At 45.8% G+C, this 21,596-nt stretch overlaps 1 protein-coding gene and 1 long non-coding RNA gene across 5 annotated transcripts in view; one reads left to right on the forward strand and one right to left on the reverse strand.

Annotated features, from left to right (window-relative positions):
- Positions 1 to 21,596, forward strand: part of LOC310750429 (disintegrin and metalloproteinase domain-containing protein 2-like) — a 64,709-nt gene that overhangs the window by 30,394 nt on the left and 12,719 nt on the right. For 3 of the 4 annotated variants that reach the window (XM_083588563.1, XM_083588560.1, XM_083588561.1), the window contains exons 12-17: positions 493 to 673; positions 2,391 to 2,486; positions 4,027 to 4,225; positions 4,998 to 5,103; positions 6,372 to 6,555; positions 8,136 to 8,216. In XM_083588563.1, the coding sequence (XP_083444689.1) occupies positions 493 to 673; positions 2,391 to 2,486; positions 4,027 to 4,225; positions 4,998 to 5,103; positions 6,372 to 6,555; positions 8,136 to 8,216 (847 nt within the window). The remainder of the gene's footprint in view (positions 1 to 492; positions 674 to 2,390; positions 2,487 to 4,026; positions 4,226 to 4,997; positions 5,104 to 6,371; positions 6,556 to 8,135; positions 8,217 to 21,596) is intronic. The other variant, XM_083588562.1, reaches the window with a different exon arrangement.
- Positions 11,227 to 19,465, reverse strand: LOC310750758. The gene is made up of 3 exons (XR_014542237.1): positions 19,358 to 19,465; positions 17,817 to 19,098; positions 11,227 to 11,241 (listed from the first exon to the last, which is right to left on the reverse strand). It is a non-coding gene; the product is annotated as an uncharacterized lncRNA (long non-coding RNA).

Here is a 21,596-nt window from a genome sequence, read left to right on the forward strand (position 1 = left end):
TTCCACAGGAAAAAGGAAACTGTTTTACACTGACACATAAAGCCTATAGCTTCGCCCATGGTTTCAACCTTATATCCATTGTTTTAAAAGTCACTTTCTGCTGGTTATTCTAATAAAAGACACTGTTCATTTCGCTCCACAAACTTTTTAATAGATAAGGCACCCTTGAGGCAAGGTGAGGCAACTGCCTCAGGTGGCAGGATCCCCAGGAGCAACTGGTTGTGATGTAGATATTTATTCACACTTATTCCTGATGCAAATCTTCACTCTCACTTTCTTCCCTGGCGGGGAGCGGAGCACCAGTTTGTGGTTCACCTCAGGTGCCAAAATGTATTGGACCAGCTCAAGGGGTTCTTCATTGGGCAAATCAGCTTGGAGGTAGAAAACGGATAAATCTGGGTGTCTTTAGTCTGTCTTCCCCACAACATCATACCACCTTTGGCATGGTTTTCTGTGCTATGGAAGCTTTTCTCTACTGCCTATTGCCCACAGGCAGGCCAGCGGCATCAAGTCCTTCAGCAGCTGCAGTATAAAAGATTTCCGGAATTTTCTGGAGTCCGGAGCATCGCAGTGCCTCTTAAACAAGCCACGCATGGATCTCATGTACAGAGCCCCCTACTGTGGAAACAAAGTGGTGGAAGACGGGGAGCAGTGTGACTGTGGCACAGCAAAGGTTTGTTAGAAAGAGAAGCCAGAAAGAAGAGCAAATAAAGGAGAGTGAGCTAATGGTGACTTAAGTAAGCCACATCTGTGCCTTCTCAGTGGTGTTCCCCTGTTTGCGGAATGCACTCTTAGTGAGGGCCTCAATCTCCCTCGTTATTAACTTTTAGGAGAAATTTTAAAGCATTCCTCCTGTTCACTCAGACATTTGATCGCTGAAATATCTGTCCTTAGCAGCCTAGAAGTCATTAGTTTTGAGAATTGCTTATTGCTTTTAAGAGTTTTAAAGATTTTTTTTAAGTTGTAATAGTATTGTTTTAGCATTGACATGTTTGCCATGCTGGGATCCTTTGGTGGAAGGTTGAGAAAACAAATGTAATAAATAAATGAAACATGAAAAATAAATGTTTTTATATACAGTTAACTTGTCACTCAGTTTATTTATACCCTGCCTTGCTTTCATCATGAAAACCAAGACAGTTCCTAGGCTGTTTCCCATCCAGACCCACATGGGCATAGCCCCCCCCCCAACTACACCCATGCAGACACAGTTCCGCTTCAGTGGGAGAAGGAAAAAAATAACTGGTCCCACACTGACACATTGACAGCCATGACATAGGATGCTGTGCAGTTCAGCACCCAATTGCAATGCAACACAGTCGATAGATAAACCCAACCCAGGGAGAACATAGCTTAGAAAGGGCAGCAAAAGACCATGTACACTTTTAGGTCACAAGGGGAATGCTGGTGAGAGAGGCAGTTTGCACAAAACAACTTGGCCTTCCTAACTTCCACACTTTTCCAGCTGCCTGAAAAGGTCTCTGCCTTAGGTGTTCAGTTTGTATTACTTTAAAACCTATGTATGACTGTTTTTTGTACTGTTCAAAAAACTATTTTAGCTGTTTTTATATGTCTGTTACCACCTCAAGACATGTATGTAAAAGGCGATTTCTGAATAATAATAATAAAGTCTATCTGAACTTTGCCTTGGAACTCCAAACACTCTGGTGGGGCTCAAGCTACCTCCTCTGTCCCTTTCCTGGGATTGGAAGCCTCTGGAAGCTGCTGCTGCCTACTAGTGTTTAGCAAAAGGAATGTTCCGTTCCTGGATGGATCTTGAAATCTCACCCCAGGGAAGGCTGGGGGGGGGGGGTTTGCACAGTCCACTGTGTCCAGGAAGTATTGTGTGCTGTGTGTCTTTCTCTTCTTCCTCCCTTTTCAGATGTTATGCAAGCCAGAAGGAAGGCCTGGGGACTGTCAGTGTTATTTATATTTATTTCGGCGGTTTTTGTACCACTTAATCAGATTGCCAGAAATCATACAGTGGATAAAACAGAAAGCTTACTTAAAATGCCTGCTGATAATTGCTGATAATTTTGGGGTTGCCAGGGACAGGTCTTTCAGCCATCAAATGCCCAAATTGAAACAGGAGTATTTTAAAAAATTTCCTAAAAGCTGATGATGAAGGAGATTGTCACCCCATTAGGGAGGACGTTACACAAATGGGGAGCCACCACCAATAAGGCCCTGTCACAGGTCACCACCAGCTGAGATGCTTCCTTTGTGTGAGTTGAGTTTGCATAGTGGGGTGAGGTAGAGTAATGGAGTTGATCACCTGGCCCTTCCAAGTACTGGAGTTGATCACCTGGCCCTTCCAACATTTCTCTCAAAGTGGACTGCAATGTGTCTATAGGTTCCTGACTCCTGCTATCCCATTTTCCCCCTTCCAGGAATGTGAAAGCAATCCATGCTGTGAGCCAAATTGTCTGTTGAGAAGAGGGAAAGCCTGTGCCCATGGTGATTGTTGCTGGTCGAGGTATTGCAGGGTAAGCTAGCCTCAAGCCCCATGCCCTCTTAGAGATGCCAAGAATTCTGACAGAATCATCCATGTTCACTTGTTCGTCCCGTGTCCAGAATGGAAATCAGTCCAATGTTCACTGTTACTGTTGCTTTCGATTCACAAAACTGTTTCCACCTCCTCCCCACTGTTTGTGTTTTGTTTCTTTTGCATTGGAATGAATGGGGTTGTAAAGACAGCAAAGTTTATGTAATTATTGGCCCATTTAGCTCAATCTTGTCTTCAGTGACCGGCAGGCACTCTCCAGGGTTTCAGACAGGGGACAGTCTCAGCCCTACCTGGAGATACTGAGGATTGAACCTGAGACCTTTTGTGTTCAAGCTATTCCCCAAAGCAGGATTGTAGGATGGTGAGGGATGCAGAGCAAATTTTGAATATGGAGGCAAGCTCAACAAATCTGAAGGAAACCAATGAGATATATAAAGCCCACAAGCAGCCTCCAGAGGGCCTTTGCTGAGGAATAGGATCCATGATTAAGATGCAGAATATATGGAGACAGTGGATAGAGAGTTTCTCTTTCATAATGCTAGAACGTGGAATCACCCAGTTGGATTGTTTCTTTGATGGAGTTGTAATACATCGAGATGGTCATACTACTGATGTATGGAAGGGATCAGATTTCTTGTTTTATGTAATTTCAGTCTATTCAGTGGGTATTGTTATTTATACAAATCTGTGTTATGTATTTTAAGGGTGTGAACAAAACATGTTTGAAAGAACAGTAGGCTTAAACAGTCCATCATTAGGGAGCAGGCTGGCCTCCCTTCTCCTTGGTCACATGAATGTGAAGCTGGGATGTGACACTATTTCATTAGCCAAATATAAAGGTAAAGGACCCCTGACAATTAAGTCCAGTCACGAACGACTCTGGGGTTGCGGCGCTCATCTCGCTTTAGTGGCTGAGGGAGCCGGTGTTTGCCCACAGACAGTTTTTCCAGGTCATGTGGCCAGCATGACTAAGCTGCTTCTGGTGCAATGGAACACCAAAACCAGAGCAGCACACGGAAACACCATTTACTTTCCCGCCGGAGCAGTACCTATTTATCTACTTGCACTGCATGCTTTCGAACTGCTTGCTGCTATTTCTAGGGATTGTTTTGTGGATTTTACAAAATTGCATGCTTTTGTTTTAATGTGTTCCTTTACCTGTGCTTATGCTCTTGAGAACTGTTCTAAGTTGCAAGGAAACGTTTTGTTTGCTTTCACTGAGCAGCTGACAATTACTATTGTCTAATACATGTCTATTGCATAAATACTATTACTATTACAATTATTAGCAGAAACAACAAAAACAACCCTGTTTCCCACCCCTGCACCACTTCATAGAGCGCTGGAAACAATGCTGATGTGATGGCAGGATCCCCCCCCCTCTTGACCACACATTATCAAGGAGAAGGTAGCATCCACATACTTGAGGTCTAAGTATGTGCCAAAATGCCTGCAGAGATCAATGTCTCAGAGGCCTGAAATACAACTCAGAGCTTTCCTTTCTCTTTTCTTCCTGCCAGTTGAAAGCAAAAGGCACATTATGCAGAGGCACTAAAGATGAATACTGTGATCTGAAGGAGTACTGCAATGGTACCTCTGCTGAGTGCACAGAGAATTTTTATGTCCAGGATGGGCAGAATTGTGAGGGGGAGACAGGGATTTGCATGGAAGGAACATGCCAAAGTGCAGATTTGTGGTGCCGCAAAGTATTTGGAAAAGGTAACTGAAAGCAGTTCTTTCTCTCATCTCTCCCTTCTGAACAGCCCTTCTCTCTTTCCTTCTCTGTCCTTCATTCCCCACACCTCACCCAGTATTCAGACTAGAAGATTTTGATTTTTAATCTGGCAGATTTCAAGAGCAGTCTCCTTGAAGCTGCTGTGTACATCACTCATGCATCCCTTTTCAGGGACTGGCAGGGGTAGCAAAGAGTGTTCTGAGGTGTCTGACAGGCCATTACACAGCATTATGTCCCCAATCTGCAGCCTCAGGAAAGAGAGCAATGGGATTGTGGGGCCTCTCTGTCTGCTTATCTGAAAGACCCAACAGGTTTGGTTCCTCCCCACTGAATCATTCTATTCTAGCTACCGTATTTTTCCATCTATAAGACGGCCCCATGTATAAGACGCCCCCATGTATATTTTTGGGGACTCAGATTTAAGAAAATGGGGGGAGATGGCCCAGAGTATAAGATGCCCCCTAATTTTTGACATTTTTTTAAAGGGGAAAAACCTAGTCTTATACACGGAAAAATACGGTAATCATTAGAAGAATGTCGTAAGTTCTAAGAACTAGTACCTGAGCTTTCTTCTCCTCCACTTCCCTCTCAATCCCTTTTGTCTTTTAGATTGTAAGCCTGAGAGCAGGAACCATCTTATCAATGATATTTCTGTGCCATTCTGGAAACCTTTTGTTGTTGCTGCTGCCACTGCTGCTAAAGAATAGGATGAAAATGCTTCATATCAATAAATAATAATTCTGATCTATATTGCAGATTCAAAAAGTGGATCATCTCAGTGTTATGAGGAAATCAACAGTCAAAAGGACAGGATGGGACATTGTGGTTCCTCTGCCAAAGGATATGAGAACTGTCAGTGGCAGTACGTTTTGAACAAAAATGGAAATTGTGTGACGAGAAGGTCACATTCCTACCACTAAGAGCATTTATGGAATACTGCCCAAAGCAGCGGTGTTTGTGCAGCAGGAAGTTTTACAGGGTGGATATACAGGGTACAACTTATTCTGTCACACACCTGCACCTGATGTGTGCTAAAACTCATTTGAATCAGCATCACTTGACAGCATGATACAGAGGTCATAGTCCAGGCAAACAAGAGATGTGGTAAAACTACTAGAAATATGGCTCCCTCTTTCATGCAAAAGTCACAAATTTGGTTAAACTACTGTTATAACTGTTATATAGTGCCTGAGTTCTGTTCGACATAACTGGCAATCTGGTGTGTTCCAGTCCAGGACCAAAATAGCCTTCTCCTCAGCAGTTTTATGAGGAGCAAATTAGAACAGGTGTGAAAAAACTTTGGCCTTCCAGGTGCTGCTGCAGTACAATGCAGCAGCATTGGCCATTAACCATGTAGGCTGGAGCTGATTGGTGCTGTAGTTCAGCAACATCTGGAGAGCCAAATGTTCCCCACACCTGGACTAGAACAACCAGCATACCAAATGGTTACACAACCTTTCCGAATCTGGTGTTCTCCATGTGTTTTGGATTGCACCTCCTATCATTTCCAGCCAATCCTGTCATGCTTGGGCTGATGGGAACTGTAGTCCAAAGCATCACCATATGGCTTTGCTGGCCTGTGTGCTGCTTATTGGCAGCATATTTCCAGGTCAATTCTAATAGAATCGTAGGGTCATGGAATTGTGGAGTTGGAAGGGTCCCAAGGTTAATCTAGTCCAGCCCCCTGCAATGCAAGAATCTCAGCTAAAGCATCTGTACAGATGGCCATCCAACCTCTGCTTAAAAACCTCCAAGTTCACAACCTCCCAAAGGAACTCCCAAAGTTCCACTGTGAGTTCTCACTGTAAGAAGGTTTTCCCTGGTGTTTCGTTGGAATCTCCTCTCTTGTAACTTGAATCTTATCCTCCAGAGCAGGAGAAAACAAGCTTGTTCCCTCTTCCATGTGACAGCCCTTGAGATGTTTGAAGATGGCTATCATATCTCCTCTCAGTCTCCTCTGTTCCAGGCTTGGTTTGAGCTATGCTCATGCAATTCCCTTTTTCAGGAATTCTGGCAATGAACCAACACTTTACTTGTAGGTTCTCCAATAGCTGTGTTATGGGAGATTCATTATTCTAGGCATCTGATATCACATGTGAGTCCTCCCACACACCCATGCTTCTTTTGCAGGGACCTCAAGTGTGGCAAGCTGGTGTGTGAATATCCAGGTAAAAAGCCTTATGCTATCGAAAATGCAGCAATAATTTATGCAAAGGTGCAGAATCGCTTGTGTGTCACTTTGGACTACATGAAAGGGCCGGGAGTGAAGGACCCATTCTTGGTTCGTGATGGCTCCATCTGTGGGGATAATAAGGTAAGGGTCTGAAGCATGGATTCTGAAGGAGTCCCAACAGGTTTGATTTCTGGTCTGGATAGTGCAGTTCTGTTGGTGTGGACAAATTGCCAAGAATGTTGGGGTCTCTATCCTGCAAAAGTGAACTGGAGCAAACAACTGCTCTGGGATGTGGTGCAGCAAGGCAAGGGGATGTGCATTTGCAAGGGTCTGTCTCTCCATGTTGCCGCTGGCTAGATCTGTCCATGAATTTGTTCAGTCCCTTTTAAAGTCATCAAAGCTACACACACACACACACACACATTTTCAAGTTTTCTATTTACACAACATACTTTTTTATCATGCATTGTACAGACTTCCCAACCTGTCACTATATGATATACCCCTGTACCCCTCATGAGGTTACAATTCCCAGAGTTTTCTGGAAAGAGGGATTGACTGGGAATTATAGCTCTGGAGTGGGAGGAGTAGGGATCTCTTAACTCTCAGCACCCTTAACAGCTCCCAGAATTCTTTGGGGGAAGCCATAATTGTTTAAAGTGGTAGCATACTGTATAGTGCAGATATGACCTGTTATTGTAATGATATACCTCCGTTTATGAACTGCCCGGTTCACGAACAACTCAGAACCCGAATGCTGCGAACCCGGAAGTAGATGTTCCGGTTTGTAAACTTTGCCCCGGAAGCCGAACATGCTCCCGAGCTTCCGTTTTTCCTGTTGCGCAGCAAATCTGAGTCCCCCGCATAGTAATTAAGCCTTTCCCCTCCCGCTTCTGCCCTTGCACGGCTCATTTGCATCCCCCCATTTTAATTTAAGCCTTTTCCCTCCCACTTCTCCCCTTGCGCTGCTCATCTGAGTCCCCGTCCCCCCTGTCGTAATTAAAGCCTTCTGTTTCTGATTGCAGTGTTCTGAGGTAATACTTGATGCTTTTGTTTTTGCTATTTTTTGCGTTTTTGTTTGCATGACTTTTTCATTTTAGTGACTGTGGCTTGTTTTTCGTTTTATGGCTACCATCAGTGCAGGTAAGGAAAAAATAATTATTTTAATTTTTATCATCTACAATACTGTCTTATTTATAGTACAGAACATTGATTATTGCTTTCATTTTATGGATCAGTGGTCTTGTTAGATAGCAAAATTCATGTTAAATTGCTGTTTTAGAGGTTGCTTTTCATAGTCTGGAACGGATTAATCCATTTTCCATTACTTTCTATGGGAAAGCACGCCTTGGTTTAAGAATGCTTTGGTTTAAGAACGGACTTCCAGAATGGATTAAGTTTGTAAATCGAGGTACCACTCTATTGATATGCATTTATGCTGTTCTGTTCTGAGTCACTTTGGGCACATTTATGTAGGAAAGCAGCATACAAATAGAAATAATAAATGCATATTACCTGTTAAAATGGAGATGATAGGGGTATATGGAAAAGGTGTACAATCCCCCTCTTTCCCTCTGCATGCAATCTGTCACCCCTCCAGTCTCCTCTGTCAGTTACTTAGGTATGTATGTGTGTCCAGCCTCAAAGGGCAAAGGTCTCTCATGGCTATTATTCCATCTGGCTGCGTCTCTGCCTGAAGTGGTCCCAATTTTATTTTTTAGGTTTGCATGACCCAGAAATGTGTGGATAGGTCTGTATTAAAAACAACTTGTGATCCAGTGAAAAAGTGCAACAGGAAAGGAGTGAGTAAAAGCAACATTATTTTCCTAATAGTATCAGACATGTGACATATTGCTTTGCAAATATGTTTAGCAGTCATCCCCTCTCCAGGGCTACGTGGGAAAGGCAGTTTTTCAAGGAGCAGCTTAGGAGGAGCTCCTTTTATTCAATTTATGCATCTCTTTACTCAGCCAGAATGAGACAAGTTACAGGGATAGCAACATATAAAATAATATAAAGATAGAATAAGAATCCTGATATCAAGGCTGGTGTGCAGATACCTATAACATTTTTTTAAAAAAGATTGATCTAGTATTTTCCCATCACACCTGCTGACCTTGGGCTTTCAAAATTCTGACATCTGGGTAGAATCAGTGGTGTAACCTAGGACAGGTCAAGGGGTGGAGCCGGGAGTCTAATGACCTCTAGTATGGTATTCTTGAACCTTGTGTCCCTAGGTTGTTATGTATTCAGTGGTCTGTGTTTGCCTTAGCTTGAGTCTGAGCTCCTGTGTTCTGATTCGATACATGATGTCCAATCACAGATATTTCAGGATTTGGGCCGCTGCCATTGCCCCTTGAATTCTGGGTCATGATTCGCAGCTTGGAAGTTTAGACAGCCAATCACGTTGGGAGTGGCCAAGGTTTCCAGAAATGTATATAAGCACTTGCTTTGCTTCTGTTTCCCAGTTATGTAGTTCAATAAAGGTTCTTGCTGTTATCACTGTGTCTTGCCTCATGGCAACCCACCTACACTTCACTGGCGATGGAGGTGGGATGCTAGGCTAGGTATACAGCCCTGGCTAGCTTCCACGAGCTGAAATCACTGCTGGGGAACTTTCGCCTCAGCTGAGCTGAAATCACTGACTGCAGCCACAAGGCAGATCACACAGCGAATATCATTGCCACCCATGGCCGCATTGAGAAATTTGACACCACGGTTACAGGGAAATGGGACTCCTATGCCACCTGGCCAATAAGGTGACTGTCCCCGAACTGAAGCGGGCTATGCTGTTCAGTGTGTGGGCCTGCTACATTTGAGATTGCCCAGGCTCTGGTGGCCCCAGCCAAGCTAAACAAGACAACGTTTGATGCAATAATGCTGAGGCTGAGGATGCACTTCGCTTCCCAGTCATCAGAGATTGCCTGCCGGTATGCCTTCTACAAATGAGACCAGGCCTCAGGTGAATCCATTGTGGCCTTTGTTGCAGCTTTGCAGCAGGCCGCCTGCCACTGTGACCTGGAGACAATGTTCTGTGACCGTATTGTGTCTGAAGCTACAGCGCCGCCTTCCAGGTTGCCTTAGATGAGGCCCTGACAGCAGAGACAGCTGACAAAACAACGAGAGAGACTCGCCAAGCGCACAGCCCACCCATGGCACGGAAGGCTGAGGCTGTGCATTCTGAGGAGATTGTGGACAGTGAGGAAGACGAGGAGGTCCTGAGACTGCTCCTTGACTCATCCAAGCGTTTTGGCCAACAGGGGTGCCTTGCACCAGTTGTGGGGGCCTGCATGAACATCAATCATGCTGTTTCCACAACGCCCAGTGTCAGACATATTGCACACACCTGCCAAATGAAGGAGCAGCACATACCTCCAGCACACACCCGGCAACCAATGTTAGGGACTGGGGAGGGTCATCGTGGGATTTCACGTGTGGAAGAATGCCACACCATCACAAACTGTGCCTACACAATGAGGCCAGCTGCCATGTCTATTCAGAGTGTGCAGCAGCCAACCTGTGACTTCTCAAGTCTCCAGGGGGTCCCATGCAAAATGGAGGTTGACTTCAGGTCAGTGCTCTCAATTATTTCTGCAGAGACGTACCGTCGCATCTGCCAGAAGGGAAAAAAACTGCAACCGTTTGAGGTGTGTGGCTGTTTGGGGCATCAGCACATTCGCAGTAAAGTTCAATCATTTTAGCAAACCCCTGCAGCTGGTGGTTGTTGATGGCCACCTCACCAGCCTCCTTGGCCTCAACTGGTTCGACGCACTGGGCATTCATGTCACCAGGGTGCAGCACATCAGCCAGTTCAGCTACGAGGCCATCTGTGACGAGTTCGCAGCTGTGTTTCATGGGGTGTTGGGGTGCAACAAGGGCCCACCAGTTGCACTGAGTCACAACTGAGTCACAACTGAGTCGGCTGTTGTACCGATTCACATGAAGGCTCGGTGGGTGCCATTTGCCCTGAGTTTCTTTCGTTTTGGCTGTTCAGCTGGAGAAGATGTCCGCTCGATCTTCGGGTTGATTTATGATGTTTTTCTACTCATTAAAGACTTCTGTAGATTAGCAAGAAGCCTGCGTACAGTCTTTGATTTATCACTGACACAAGGCACCTTTCTGCTGCTGCAATACTCTGCTGAGAGCCAGGAAGAGAGCTTGAAGCTCAGATCGGGACAGGGAAGTGTGCCGGGCTCCATTACATTCCTTACAGACCAGCATTCACCTGGTGACCTAAAAGTGAAACTAAAGAAGTGCCATGGACAGATCACTTCCTGGTGCAACTGGACTTCTCCGCGACCCTTCCCCTCTGCAGGGAGGTGGGACCGATTGGGATGGTCCGCCCCTGCCACTTAATGGATCCAAATGGTTTCCAGAGAGTGGTAGGGGATGTTTTATCCCATGTTGATGGTCTTTTAGCTGATGGCCCGTTGGAATGTGGAGTTAACAAGGGCTATTGACTGTTTGGCTCCGAAGCACCCTCTCGGATTGCATGGAGCCCGGACAGCCCCTTGGTTTTCCACGGATCTGAGGGCAATGAAACAATCGCTGAGATGGCTAGAGCACCAGTGGCGGATAACTCATTCTGAATCTGACCGGACACGGGTTAGCGCTCAATTTCAAGCCTACAAGTGGTGATAGTGACGGCGAAGAAGACCTTCTTCACTGCCTCTATTGCATCTGCAGAAAACAGCAGCAGGAGACTTTTTCAGGTGGTTCACAATTTAGCGGAACCACCTGCTCCATCGGGGCCCAGTACAGGCCACATGATCTCCTGCAATGGTTTTGCAAAGTTTTTTGCTCAGATTCAGGAAAAGGTAGACTCTACTGTAGGAACAGGACTGGGTCCTGTCTAGTCTAGAGAGTGCTAGAGTCCTGTCTAGTCAAGTTGCGTGGGGTCAGTTCCAATCTGTTACCTCTGAGGATGTGGACAGGCTACTTGGACGACTGAAACCAACCACCTATCTCCTTGATCCTTGCCCATCCTGGCTTATAAAAGCTAGCCAGGAAGGGCTGGGCGATGGGCTCTGCGGGGTAGTGAATGTTTCTCTCTGAGGGAGCCTTCCCAGACCCGTTGAAAGAGGCGGTTATCAAACTGCTTCTTAAAAAACCATCTTTAGATGCGGCCAATATGGCCAACTATTGCCCAGTCTCTAATCTTCCTGAAATATACTCAGAGTCGCAAAGTGATTTCATGCTCTTTATTCAGCTCATAGTGGTGAGGAGGAATGGAAGTCCCCTCAAAGTATCTGCTTTATATACATTATTTACACAATGGGCTGCACGTGATTGGCTAATTCTGGTCTTCTCCTGTAGGCCAATCAGGTTGTGGATTCACTTCTATCGAGCTGGATTGGGTGGCTCCTGCCGACCAATCATACTGCTGCATTGTTTTAGGACCAATCAGACTGCTGCATTCTGAATCCTATTGTTCTAGGACCAATCAGACTGCTGCAGTTTGGATCCTATTCAACTCAGTACAAAACACCCCTCCCCTCTAAGTTCCAGTTCTGCCCGGGAGGTCGCATTCATAGTCCTCAAGGTACGCCGGCGGCCTACGTGTGCGTTGTGGCCTGGGGTGTTCCCTGGTCAGGTTCTGGCTTGTGTTCCAAGGATGCTGGCTGTAATGGGGCCGTTTGGTCTGGTGCAACCAGCTCACTCGTGGTTCTGGTTCCGGTGTCCTTTCGGCCTTGCGTGTCCTTTCTGTATTTACTGATTCTGCCTCTCCTGCTTGCCCCTCTTGTTCTATGGGCCTCATTGCCCCACTGTTCCCTTGGGACTCCTCTGACCTATCCTTCTCCTGGTTTTCTCCCGGGAATCGTCGCCGTATCTGGTCGCAGTGGCGGCGCCAGCATTGCCCCCCATCCGTTAGCACCTCGTACAACACGGGGCCAATGACCCTGGTGACTGTCGCGGGTACCCATGCTGGGCCTGCCCCAAAATTCTTTGCGTACACTGGGTCCTGGGCCACGAAGGTCCGGGGGTTCCTGCCTTCCCCCACCACTACCTCATCCTGAGCTCTATCGGGGTGAAGGCGGTCCAATCTGATTGCAAGGCACCGACCCATTAGTAGTTCAGCAGGGCTCCGGCCAGTCGTTGGGCTGGGGGTGCTGTGCTAGAAGGAATGTGGCAAGGCGGTACTCCCAATCCCCTTGCGTCATGCGGCGGAGGGTGTCCTTGGTGGTCCACACCATGCATTCTGCTTGGCCATTGGTGGCAGAGTGGAATGGCGCTGAACGGATGTGGCGGATGGCGTTCTGCGCTGTGAAGGTTTGGAATTCTCCTGACATAAATGCAGTCCCGTTGTCTGAGACAAGACTGTCAGGGAGCCCATGGGTTGCAAACAGCCTGCGTAGTACCCGGATGGCTGTGGACATGGAAGTGGACGGTACCAGTGCGACTTCCAGCCATTTGGTGTAGGAGTCCACCACTATGAAGAATGTTTTCCCCTGAAAGGGGCCAGCGAAGTCCACATGCAGGCGTGACCATGGTGCTCGGGCGGACTCCCAGGACTGGACTGGGGCCCTTGGGGGATCTGGGCGGGATTCTTGGCAGGCCTGGCAGTGTTTGACCCAGGCCTCTATCTCTCCGTCGATCCCCGGCCACCACACATAACTCCTGGCAAGGGCCTTCATTCTCACTACCCCTGGGTGTGTCTCGTGTAGGGCTGTGAGGACCCTTTTGCGGAGGGGCTGGGGAACAACGACCCTGCTTCCCCATAACAGGTACCCCTTTGGGCCGACAGTTCATGTTTGCGGGTTGTGTAGCCGGCGAATTCTGGCCCAGGGCTGCTGCTGGGCCATCACCTCCACACCCAGTCCAGGACCTGGGAGATGACCCTATCTTTCTTGGAATTGTGTGCAACCTCTTGTGCCTGAATAGGGCTGTCGGGAAGCAGCTCCAGGCTCATAACCTCTTGTGCAGGTGCTGGGTCAGGGCCTGTTTCCGGTAGTGGTAGCCTACTGAGGGCGTCCGCATGGCCCATCGCCTTCCCGGGGCGGTGAATCAGTGCATACTGGTAGCTGGCAAGGAAAATTGACCACCTGAGGACATGAGGAGACAGTATTTGGGCGTCTGCTTTTCGGGGGCAAACAAGCCAAGCAACGGCTTGTGGTCAGTCACCACGGTGAAGGGCCGCCCGTACAAGAAATCATGGAATTTTTTTACTCCCTTCACGATTGCCAGACCCTCCTTGTCGATTTGCGAGTAGTTCTGCTTGGTTGCGTTGACTGTCTGGGAAAAGTATGCCACCAGTACCTCTCTTCCATCTGGGAGTTGGTGTCCCAGGACAGCGCCGATGCCATAGGGCGAGGCGTTGCATGCTAGCACCACCGGCAGCCTCTCGTCGAAGTGTGCCAAGACCGCGTTTGAGACAAGCAAGTTCTTGACTGCCTGGAATGCGGCCTCCTGGCACTGGCCCCACACCCAAGGGGCCCGCTTGTCCAGGAGCCTGTGTAGGGGCTCCGCAACCGCCGCCTTGTGGGGAAGGAAGGAATGGTAAAAGTTCAATAGTCCCAAGAAGGCCTGAAGTTCAGTCTTGCTCTTGGGTGCTGGGGCATCACAAATGGCCCGTACCTTGTCCCCAGTCGGGCAGACCCCTTCTGCGTCCATCATAAATCCCAGAAAGTCTACCTGAGGCACTCCTAGTAGACATTTTTCCCGCTTCACCTTGAGACCCGCCTTCTGGAAACGGTGCAGAACGGTGCAGAGGCGGTCCTCAAACTCCTCTGGTGTGGGCCCCGCAATCAACACATCATCGAAGAAGGGGGTGACGCCAGGAATCCCTTTAAGGAGAGAGTCCATTAGATTCTGGAATATGCCTGGTGCCACGCTGACACCGAATTGCAGCTGCTTTACCCTGAACACTCCTCTGTGCGTCACAATTGTCTGTGCCTCTGCTGTGGCCTCATCTACTGGCAGCTGTTGATATGCTTGGGCCAAGTCCAGCTTGCCAAAAATTTTTGACCCAGCCAGGGTGGCAGGGACATGGCTGACCACTGGCACTGGGTATGCGTTGGCCGTGAGGACCTTGTTTATGGTACATTTGTAGTCTGTGCAGATGCGGACTGAACCATTAGGTTTGACGGGTGTGATGATTGGGGTTTCCCAGGGGGCATTAGGCACCGGCTTCAGCACTCCTTGCTCCACGAGCTGGTCCAATTCCTTGTCTATGCGGGGTTTCAAGGCCAACGGGACCCGGCGGGCCTTGAGCCTGACAGGTAGTACTGCGGGGTCAAGCTGTAGAGCAATGGGGGGCCCCGTATACTGTCCCAATTTCCCATCGAAAACCCCCGGGAATTCCTTGCATATGGCGTCCACGTCCACTTGTAAGCTAGTGTGGTTCACCCCGGTGACGGCTAGCCCCAGTGGTCCAAACCATGCCAATCCCAGTAAGCTAATGTAGGGGCCCTTGACCACAAGCAAGTCCAGTTGCTGCATCCGCCCTCGATATTGCACCGTGAAGGTCCCCACCCCCATTGTGGGGACCTTACGTTTCTGGAAGTCCCGGAGGGTGAATGGGGCCGGCCTGAGTTTGGGACCCCCAGTAGGACACAGTTTCCTTAAGGTCCTTGCTGAGATTATGGATAGAGTTGAACCCGTGTCAAGCTCCATGCGGCACGGGGCCCCCTCTATCTGTACCTCTACATAAATTTTCTCTACGTTGGGGTGGGGCAACTGGTATACCTGGAAGTCCGTGAGCTCCGTCGAGTTGCCTTGGTGCATTGGGCCCCGGGACCTGGGGCTCTTGGATTGGTCATCTGATGTTTGGCGTCGGGTGGGCCGAGCCTGACACACCCGGGCAATGTGTCCCGATTTTCTGCACTGCCTGCACTCTGCGTTGTGGAAACGGCAGGTCCTCCTCTCGTGACTTTCCCCGCAGCTTGTACAGTTCCCTCCTTCTCGTCGAGGCAGCTGTGGTATGTGTGCTGCTTGAGTGCGCTGCTGTACTTGGTGCACCTCCTCCCTGTCAGATCCTGAGTCGTCGGTGAGGTCTTCGTGGTGGACCCACAGTTGGGACGGCAGGCTCGGCCGTGCCTCTTCCGTCGACCTCTCGGCAGCTTCCGTTGCCAGAGCGACCTGGAACGTTAGGTCCTTCTTAGCGTAGAGGCGTCGTTGCAGCTTCTCATCCTTCAGGCCGTGACGAGGCGGTCACGAAGCATGTTCTCCAACTCTGAGAAGTTGCAGAACTGGGCGGCTTGGCGGAGAGAGGTCACAAACCCAGTTATGGTTTCCCCAGGGGCTTGCCGCTTTGCGTAGAAGGCATTTCGACGAGCCACCACTGAGGGCTGCGGCGAAAAGTGCCCCTTCAGCTGTTCCATTATTGTTTTCTATGGAACAGTAGCGACGTCTTCAGGCGCAAGGAGAGCCCGGGCGATTTCAAACGTCTCCTCTCTGCAGACGCTGAAGAATATTGCCCTCTTCTTGGCGTCTTCTTCGTCGGTGACCCCTTTGGCTTCTAGGAGGAAGGTAAAACGGGAGGCGTATGCTTCCCAGTCTCCAGATGCTGGGTTGAACGGCATGAAGCTGCTGTCAGTTGCCATTCTGAGTTCCTTGTGTCCCGGAGCTGAAGCGGTGCGAGGCAGCGGTGCGGCAGGTGGCGGTGCTGCGGTGCTGTGTGTGGCAGTCAGCTCAGCGGGATCCCACCTTCGTCGCCAGTGAAATATACTCAGAGTCGCAAAGTGATTTCATGCTCTTTATTCAGCTCATAGTGGTGAGGAGGAATGGAAGTCCCCTCAAAGTATCTGCTTTATATACATTATTTACACAATGGGCTGCACGTGATTGGCTAATTCTGGTCTTCTCCTGTAGGCCAATCAGGTTGTTGATTCACTTCTATCTGGAGCTGGATTGGGTGGCTCCTGCCGACCAATCATACTGCTGCATTGTTTTAGGACCAATCAGACTGCTGCATTCTGAATCCTATTCAACTCAGTACATAACACTTCCATTCTTGGGCAAGGTGAATGGCAAAGGTTCTTGCTGTTATCACTGTGTCTTGCCTTGTCGGAACCCACCTACACTTCACAGGTATTGCTGGACTGCAGCTCCCTTAATACCCAGACAGATTAGGCAATGAAAAGCACTGTTCTAGCAGAAGCAAACTTAATTTGTTTATAGTCCCATGGGTGGTGTTGGCAGTTTAACTGGGCTGAACCTTTGCTTGTATCCAGTGTGCAGTGAAGATGTTGCTCAGTGAAGGAAGTGATTGTGGGAAATCAGTTCCCCATGGCTGCTACAACAAGGTGTTGTGTTGCTCTGCCTCCATACAGCTTGTATAACTAATTGTCGGGGCCAGGATTTAACTGTTGGTCAGGGCTTGCCTCACTCCGTGTGTGGCACTTTGCAAGCAAACCCCAACACCCAGCTGATTGTTGCCAAGAGAGCACCTGTCAGATTTGACCTGCTTGAAGTTGGGGAGATAAGGATCAGGCCCACTGGCTGGACCTAGTTCCCCATCCCTGATTGAACAGAGACAGCAACTGCAGACGAAGCACAGAAAAGCATCCTGGCATTTCCAGAACAATCCTGTAATGGCAGAAATATATGGAGTGAGTGGAGTAGTCAGGATGAAAGTTGGGCTTCATCAAACATTCTTTGGAAGCACTCATCTCAAATGCATTTACCCTTTGTTGGAAAAAAGTAACTGTCTGTCTTCCTGAGAGGTCACTGATAGTGGCTTGCCTGGTGTTAGGATAGTGAGCCACAGTTTTGGGAGGGCTCCTGTCACAGCTGCAATGGAGGTATAAAAGCAGGACTTGTTGAATTGCCACCTGCTAGTCAAGTTGGTGGAGCCCTGCTTGAGGGAGGGGGCATATAACAACCAGATCTGGGAGATTACTATGTGTGAGATGGGAAAAGAACTGAAGATGGCAGCCTTCCCCATGCTAGTGTCTTCAAGATGTTGGATGATGAAGACTACTGGGGGATGGGTAGTCATGGCAGATCGATTGCCTCTCATCAGTGGCTGGCTGATGAGAGATAACTGCATGGCATATACAGCCAGATATATTTCCCTTTTTTCAATATTTTTTGGTCAAACATAGGAAGTTGTTTATTGACAAGGTAGACCATTGAACTGCCTACATAATGGCTCTCTAGTGTTTCAGGCAGAAGTCTAGCCTAGCTGTTAGATGCCAGAGCATTGAACAAAGCTTGCATTTTCCCATTGTGCTACAGTCCCTTCCTAAGGTGAAATTATGGTTGCAAAAGCCCTCAGAGTGGCAGGTTGTATAAACCCTGGCAAAAAAGATAGTCAGTTAAAGGAATTGCTCATGGATCATAAGTACCAAGTTGTTATGTGCTTATATATCATATATCTTCTGCAAACCTTCATAATGGCAAAACAGATTCAAAATATTGTTTTAGTCAAGTATGGCTTTAAAGTATGTCACTATTTGAACTGATGGGGATAACTCTGAGTGGATGCTAGTCCCCAATACTCATTCAAACTTCTCCAAGTTGCATCCTAAATTCTTTGGGTCTTGCTAACACTTGAAAACACTTGAGGTGTCTCAAGAAATATCAGAATCTCTCAAATATGAATTAATTCCTCATATTAATAATTTTAACATATTTAAAATTGTCCAGGGCATTTTTTTGGGGGGTGGACTCACTTCGGACAAGGAGCAGAGTCAATGGATTAACCACTTGTGCTTTGCATAAAGCTTTTTCCCTCAGAGAGATAGATAAGATTCTTGAAGGATTTTCTTCCCAGGCTTGGGAGGTTAAAAGATGGGGGAAATTAAAACTGTTCTTGCTGGGTTGAATTTCTGTAATAAAGATGAATATATTGCCTGGAATGATGTTCCTGTTCCAAACTTTTTAAAATCTTTTACCTCTTGTTTTACCTTTTATCTCTTGTTCCAAACAATACCTGTTATAGTTAATAACATGGAAAAACAATGGAAAAAATATATCCAGGTTTTTATGGCAAAGGAAAAAACCAAGGGTTATAAGATGTAAAAGAAAGGGGAGGATTAAGTGTACCAAATCTCAAATTGTTTCGTTTAATGTGGATGAAGGAGTGGTTGACATCAATGAGATTACAAAATCAAAGGAACAATTAATAATGGAAGGTTACAATCTTCATTCGTTCCCTTATATGCCATCAGTAGAGAGGTTTAAGATGGATTTTAAAAAATGGTATAGAGAAAGAAAAGACAGACTTTGAAACTGACCTGTGTGCTGATGATGAACATGTTATTGCAAAAATGTATAAACTATTGTTGAAATTTGAAACTGAAGAGGAATAGGTTTAAAAAATGCATGACAGAAGAGAAACTAGTTTCAGTGGGGGTTAAAATTGATGAAAATGTTAAAATCACAGCAGAGCTAACAACCCAGGTGAATAATTTGATACAAGGAGAAAAATTGCTTCGCTGAACTCGACAATAACTGTTCTAGGGATGCAGCAAGTAATCCAAAGATCCAAAATAGGGAAGACACTGGGCCCTGATCGGCTTCTGGCAACTTATTATAAAAAACTAGAGGAATCATTATTCTTACCTGTGAAAGATACAATGAACGATTTTACAAAACTGAAAGTTACCAAATTCATGGAATAAAAGTTTCATCACCCTCGTTCATAAACAAGGAACAGGTCCCTCAATTATTGCAAACTATAGACCCATCGCCTTGTTAAATAATGAGTATAAGACCTTTACTGACATCATAGCAAACAGACTAAAAGCAGTTACAGAAAGGTAGCCGTGTTGGTCTGCCATAGTCAAAACAAAAAAAAATTTTTTTTTTCTTTCCAGTAGCACCTTAAAGACCAACTAAGTTAGTTCTTGGTATGAGCTTTCGTGTGCATGCACACTTTGTCAGATACAAAGTGTATCTGACAAAGTGTGCATGCACACGAAAGCTCATACCAAGAACTAACTTAGTTGGTCTTTAAGGTGCTACTGGAAAGAAAAAAAAAATTTTTTTTTGTTTAGACTAAAAGCAGTCCTAAATGACTTAATTCATAAAGATCAAACTGGATTTCTTCTAGCACGTCATATGCAATCCAACCTTAGATATGTAATTAATGTTTTAGAATACCTAGATTGTAAAATTGATAAACTGCAGCTTTAAATGTTGGTTGATGCTGAAAAGGCTTTTGACCACATTTCCTGGAAGTTTATGAAAAACTTAATACAAGAAATTGGACTTGGTGAAAATCTCTGTAAAGGAATAAATGCCATCTAATTGGAACAATCGGCTAAATTAATCATCAACTGCAAAATCATGCATGAATGTAAGATAAACAAAGGAACTCGGCAAGGGTATCCATTGTCACCCCTGATATTCATCCTGGTGATGGAGGTTCTGAATATCCAGATACGGAAGGACCAGCTTGTTAAAGGAATCACCTTGAGGAATAAGGCATATAAACTCAAGGCCTTTGCCAATGACCTACTCATTATGACAGAAAATCCTGTCGAGAGTGCTGGAACTGATTAGAGACTTTGGAGAAGTGGCAGGCTTCAAAGTGAATACCATTAAAACAAAATCCTTGTGAAAAATGTATCAAATTTGGAAAAGGAGGAGTTAGAAAAAACATTGGGCCTAAAGATATGCAATAAAGTAAAATATTTAGGTATTTGGATTACCTCTAAAAATATAAATTTGTTTCAGGATAGCTATATGAAAATTTGGCTCGAGATTAAAAGAAATCTTGAGATATGGAGCAGGTTGAAATTGTCATTTCTGGGCAGGATCTCCATTATAAAGATGAATGTGCTCCCAAAATTAATATTTCTATTTCAAATGATCCCTATACTGGGTGGAGCGGGCTGCCTCAAAAATTGGCAAAAAAGAAATTTCCATTTTTTTTTTATAAATATTTATTAAATTTTCCAGTTTTATACAAACACAAAAGAAAAAAGAAAAAGAAAAATATTAAAAACAAATAAATTTCAACCACACTTTTTCAATAACATGTTTCTTTGACTTCCTCATACCTCCCCTTCTTGTTTTCTAGTTCAAATTGTTAATCCAGCAAATCCTAATCTCTTAACATTCCTTTTAATTAACACCTTATTCTCCAATCAGCTTTTTAAATTTTATGACTTAAACAATTTTAATCCCAATTATTTTTATCATAACAGCTAGAGACCACATAAGTTCGATCCAGCATCTTTCAAAGTTCATTAATTTTATAATATTTCTGTAAATAGTCCTTGAATTTCATCCAATCTTCTTCTGCCGACTCTTCTCCCTGGTCGCGGATTCTGCCAGTCATTTCTGCCAATCCCATACAGTCAATCAACTTCATCTGCCATTCTTCCAGAGTGGGTAGATCTTGTGTCTTCCAGTGCTTTGCTATGAGTATTCTTGCTGCCGTTGTATCATACATAAAAAAAGTTCTGTCCTTCTTTGGCACCAAATGGCCAACTATGCCCAAGAGAAAGGCCTCTGGTTTCTTCAGGAAGGTATACTTAAATACCTTTTTCATTTCATTATAAATCATTTCCCAGAAAGCCTTAATCTTTGGGCACGTCCACCAAAGGTGAAAGAATGTACCTTCAACCTCCTTACATTTCCAACATTTATTATCGGGCAAATGATATATTTTTGCAAGCTTGACTGGGGTCATGTACCACCTGTATATCATTTTCATAATATTCTCTCTTAAGGCATTACATGCCGTAAATTTCATACCGGTGGTCCATAACTGTTCCCAGTCAGCAAACATAATGTTATGTCCAACATCTTGTGCCCATTTAATCATAGTTGACTTAACCGTTTCATCCTGTGTGTTCCATTTCAGCAGCAAGTTATACATTTTTGACATGATCTTAGTTTTAGGTTCTAGCACTTCTGTTTCTAACTTAGATTTTTCCACCTGGAAGCCAATTTTCTTGTCCAAATTGTAAGCCTCCATTATCTGAAAATAATGAAGCCAGTCTCGCACTTTGTTTTTTAGTTTCTCAAAGCTCTGCAATTTCAATCTATCTCCTTCTTGTTCCAGAATTTCCCAATATTTCGGCCATTTGGCCTCCATATTAAGCTTTTTCTGGGCTTTCGCTTCCATTGGTGACAACCACCTTGGGGTCTTATTTTCCAGTAAATCCTTGTATCTAATCCAGACATTAAACAAAGATCTCCTAACAATGTGATTTTTAAATGCTTTATGTGCTTTAACCTTGTCATACCACAGATATGCATGCCATCCAAAGACGTTGTTAAAACCT

This window comes from Podarcis filfolensis (assembly GCF_964270895.1).
Source record: "Podarcis filfolensis genome assembly, chromosome: 15".
Classification (NCBI taxonomy): domain Eukaryota; kingdom Metazoa; phylum Chordata; class Lepidosauria; order Squamata; family Lacertidae; genus Podarcis; species Podarcis filfolensis.